Genomic DNA, 2,885 nt, shown 5'->3' on the forward strand with positions numbered 1-2,885 from the left:
ATTGATAGTTTATGTACTAAATGTGTTGAGTTTTTAACGGTGGGTACTAAAATAAAATGAAAACTAAACATTAGATATGATTTTGAAAAAAATTAAAATTTAGATACCAAAACAGATCAAAACTGATAGTTTATATACTAAATGCATAATTTACCCAAAAAAATAAATAATCTAACCTGACTTGGACAATCCCTACAGGACCATATTATCCTACTTAATGCAAGTTCACCACAAGTATATTCATTTTGCTTTACCAAATTCAAGAACATGTGATGCAGTAACTGTGAAATGAAGATAAAAACAAAACAAAACAAAAACAAAAATGCTACCCTAAAGAAAATCACTTCCAAATTCCAAAAAACGAGTTCAGCAAGGAGTATTGCATCATTGCCATGGGTTGCTTCCCGTTTTTTGAAATTACACACTTTAATCAGAGGAAACAAATGACATTCAAAGCCCACCTCCTTCAGATGAAGAATAGGACCACCACCAGTTTAACACGCCTTCTACGGCTCATCTAACTGATCCTGCATGACAATGAACATCGCACCGAGTTAGGCAGGTGTCAGAATCCCCTTTAACATGGAGTTCATGTGTGCGAGTGAGAGGGGATAACATGGGTTCACGTGACCAAGTGAGCGTGATGTGGTTTAGGGGAAAATCAGCAATATATTAGCTGAATTAGGATAGGAAAACAAGCGGAAAGAAGTTGAAACTCTAGAAAACGTATGGTTATAAGAAACCTAATTTCTCTCTGTTAAGTCTAGGCTTTCTTGCAAGTAAAGTTACTCTGCTTTCTTGAAACTCTATCCCCTAGCCTTAGATTTAAACCCTAAAACTAACTAATAATCTTTGACGAGTCCAGAAATAGAACAGACTAGTACTAATCAGAAATATCCTGCATCAGAGGGGAAGGGGGAGTGAGGGCAATGACCTGCCCATCCGAAGTCCAGAGAGTAAGATTATCCCTTAGCAGTTGCATAATGAGAGTGCTGTCCTTGTACGACTCTTCTCCCAGGGTGTCAAGCTCAGCAATGGCTTCCTCGAATGCCTTTTTTAGAAAGAAAAACAAGAAATGTTTAATGAATATCCAAAATTAATTTATGATTTATTCTTACTATAACCAGCAACTATGCATCAACACCAAACAAGATTCGAAAAAAATGTTTCGAAACAAATTAAGAAGTTTACAATGATTTCAGAGGTCAGCCTCACTCCATTTATTTTCTCCCAAAAGAAAAAGAAGATAGTGGGGGGAAATGCAAACAATTCTTCGCCTCCTAGCATAAATCTAATGAAATTTCGAAAATTTTGTGCTAATTTGTTTCCAACCTAACTACAACCTCTTACGTTTTTTAAAGTTTGTTCACCGACCTATCATCATAAGAAACGACAGTTAACTATGTTGTTTTGATTCTTCATTTTTCTTGAATATCACCCTCCAGATATATGGAGCATTTTCTCGTTAAGGATTTGTTTTAGTAGATCTGCATAAAAAAAAAACATATTGACTATAGCTAATAGGTAATACCTAATTAACACTAGTTTCATCACGAGTTCACAAATTTCAAATTTGTATTTATAAGGTAATAGAATGATTAGAATCGAACAAATATGAAAATGGAGCTATATTCACAATCAACTAAACAAAACATTATTTGTCACTTGAATTTAACTAATGATTTCAAATTTTAATGTATTAGGCTCCAGATTAAACTAAACAGTGGATTTATAATGTAATCCATGATAATATGATGAAAAGAACCGAGGAAAACGGACCTGTTTAGCCATGCTACATGCCTTATCAGTCTGATTTAGAATCTCATAGTAGAATACCGAGAAATTCAGAGCTAGCCCCAATCTTATCGGATGCGTTGATGCTAGATCCGCCAGTGCAATGTCCTTCATTCGATACAGCAAAAAATATATATATAAAGATTCGACTTGAAAAAAAGATGCAAAAATCTTAAAAAAAAAAAAAAAAAAACTAGGCCCTAACAGCAAAATCATAATCTCCCAAGTCAACATCACAATAGTAGAATAAAATTCAATTAAAATATTCAGTCAAGGCTTGAGCTGGAGTTCAAAAGTTACCTGAGCAGTCTTGTAAGACAACATAGTATCCTCAGCAGCAGCTTTCCTCTCATCACCGGTCTTAAACTCCGCCAAATAGCGATGATAATCTCCTTTCATCTTCAAATAGAAAACCTTCGACTCACTTGCAGTAGCAGAAGGGATCAGATTCGATTCCAGTAAAGTCAAGATACTAGCGCAAACATCCGACAACTCAGATTCAATCTTCGATCTATACTCCTTGACGAGCGCAACATGTTCCTCGTTCTTTCGACCTTCTTCTTTCTGCTCGATTGAAGAAACGATTCTCCACGCGGCGCGTAGAGATCCGATCACGTTTTTGTAGGCGACAGAGAGAAGGTTCCTTTCCTCAACGGTTAGTTCGCCGGCTGGAGTTGAGCCGAGGACCAGCTTTTGCATGAACTGAACCATCTCCTCGTAGCGCTCGGCTTGCTCGGATAGCTTGGCTAAGTACACGTATTGGTGGCGGCTCAGGTTATCGGGGACCGTGTTCTCCATTTTCCGAAATCGGTGAGCTTCCGAGGGAAAGAACTACTTTCTTTTTCTGGAGGTTGGTATTTTTGGGGGCGCTCAAGGCCGGAAGTTTTAAAGAGCTTTTATGTGGTCAAATTAAACAGAAGTCCATATATTAAATACGTTTTTGAATTTAGTCCTTTTACTATAATTTTCATCATTTTAGTTTCCTATTTTTTAAAATGTAAATGTTTACTTTTTAACCTTGATGTATTTTCCTTTTAACTCCTTAAAATAATTTATAATTAATTATTTTTTTCTAAAATTTGATATATTTT

At 35.9% G+C, this 2,885-nt stretch overlaps 1 protein-coding gene across 1 annotated transcript; it reads right to left on the reverse strand.

Moving 5' to 3' along the window:
* Positions 1 to 307: 307 nt before the first annotated feature.
* LOC120191320 (14-3-3-like protein B) lies at positions 308 to 2,638 on the reverse strand. The gene is made up of 4 exons (XM_039194289.1): positions 2,095 to 2,638; positions 1,780 to 1,902; positions 935 to 1,051; positions 308 to 527 (listed from the first exon to the last, which is right to left on the reverse strand). Exons 1-4 carry the CDS (start codon positions 2,590 to 2,592, stop codon positions 507 to 509), a joined length of 759 nt encoding a protein of 252 aa, XP_039050220.1. The 5' UTR covers positions 2,593 to 2,638; the 3' UTR covers positions 308 to 506.
* Between the last annotated feature and the right edge of the window lie 247 nt (positions 2,639 to 2,885).

This window comes from Hibiscus syriacus, unplaced genomic scaffold, assembly GCF_006381635.1.
Source record: "Hibiscus syriacus cultivar Baekdansim isolate YM2019G1 unplaced genomic scaffold, ASM638163v2 tig00116965_pilon, whole genome shotgun sequence".
Classification (NCBI taxonomy): Eukaryota; Viridiplantae; Streptophyta; class Magnoliopsida; order Malvales; family Malvaceae; genus Hibiscus; species Hibiscus syriacus.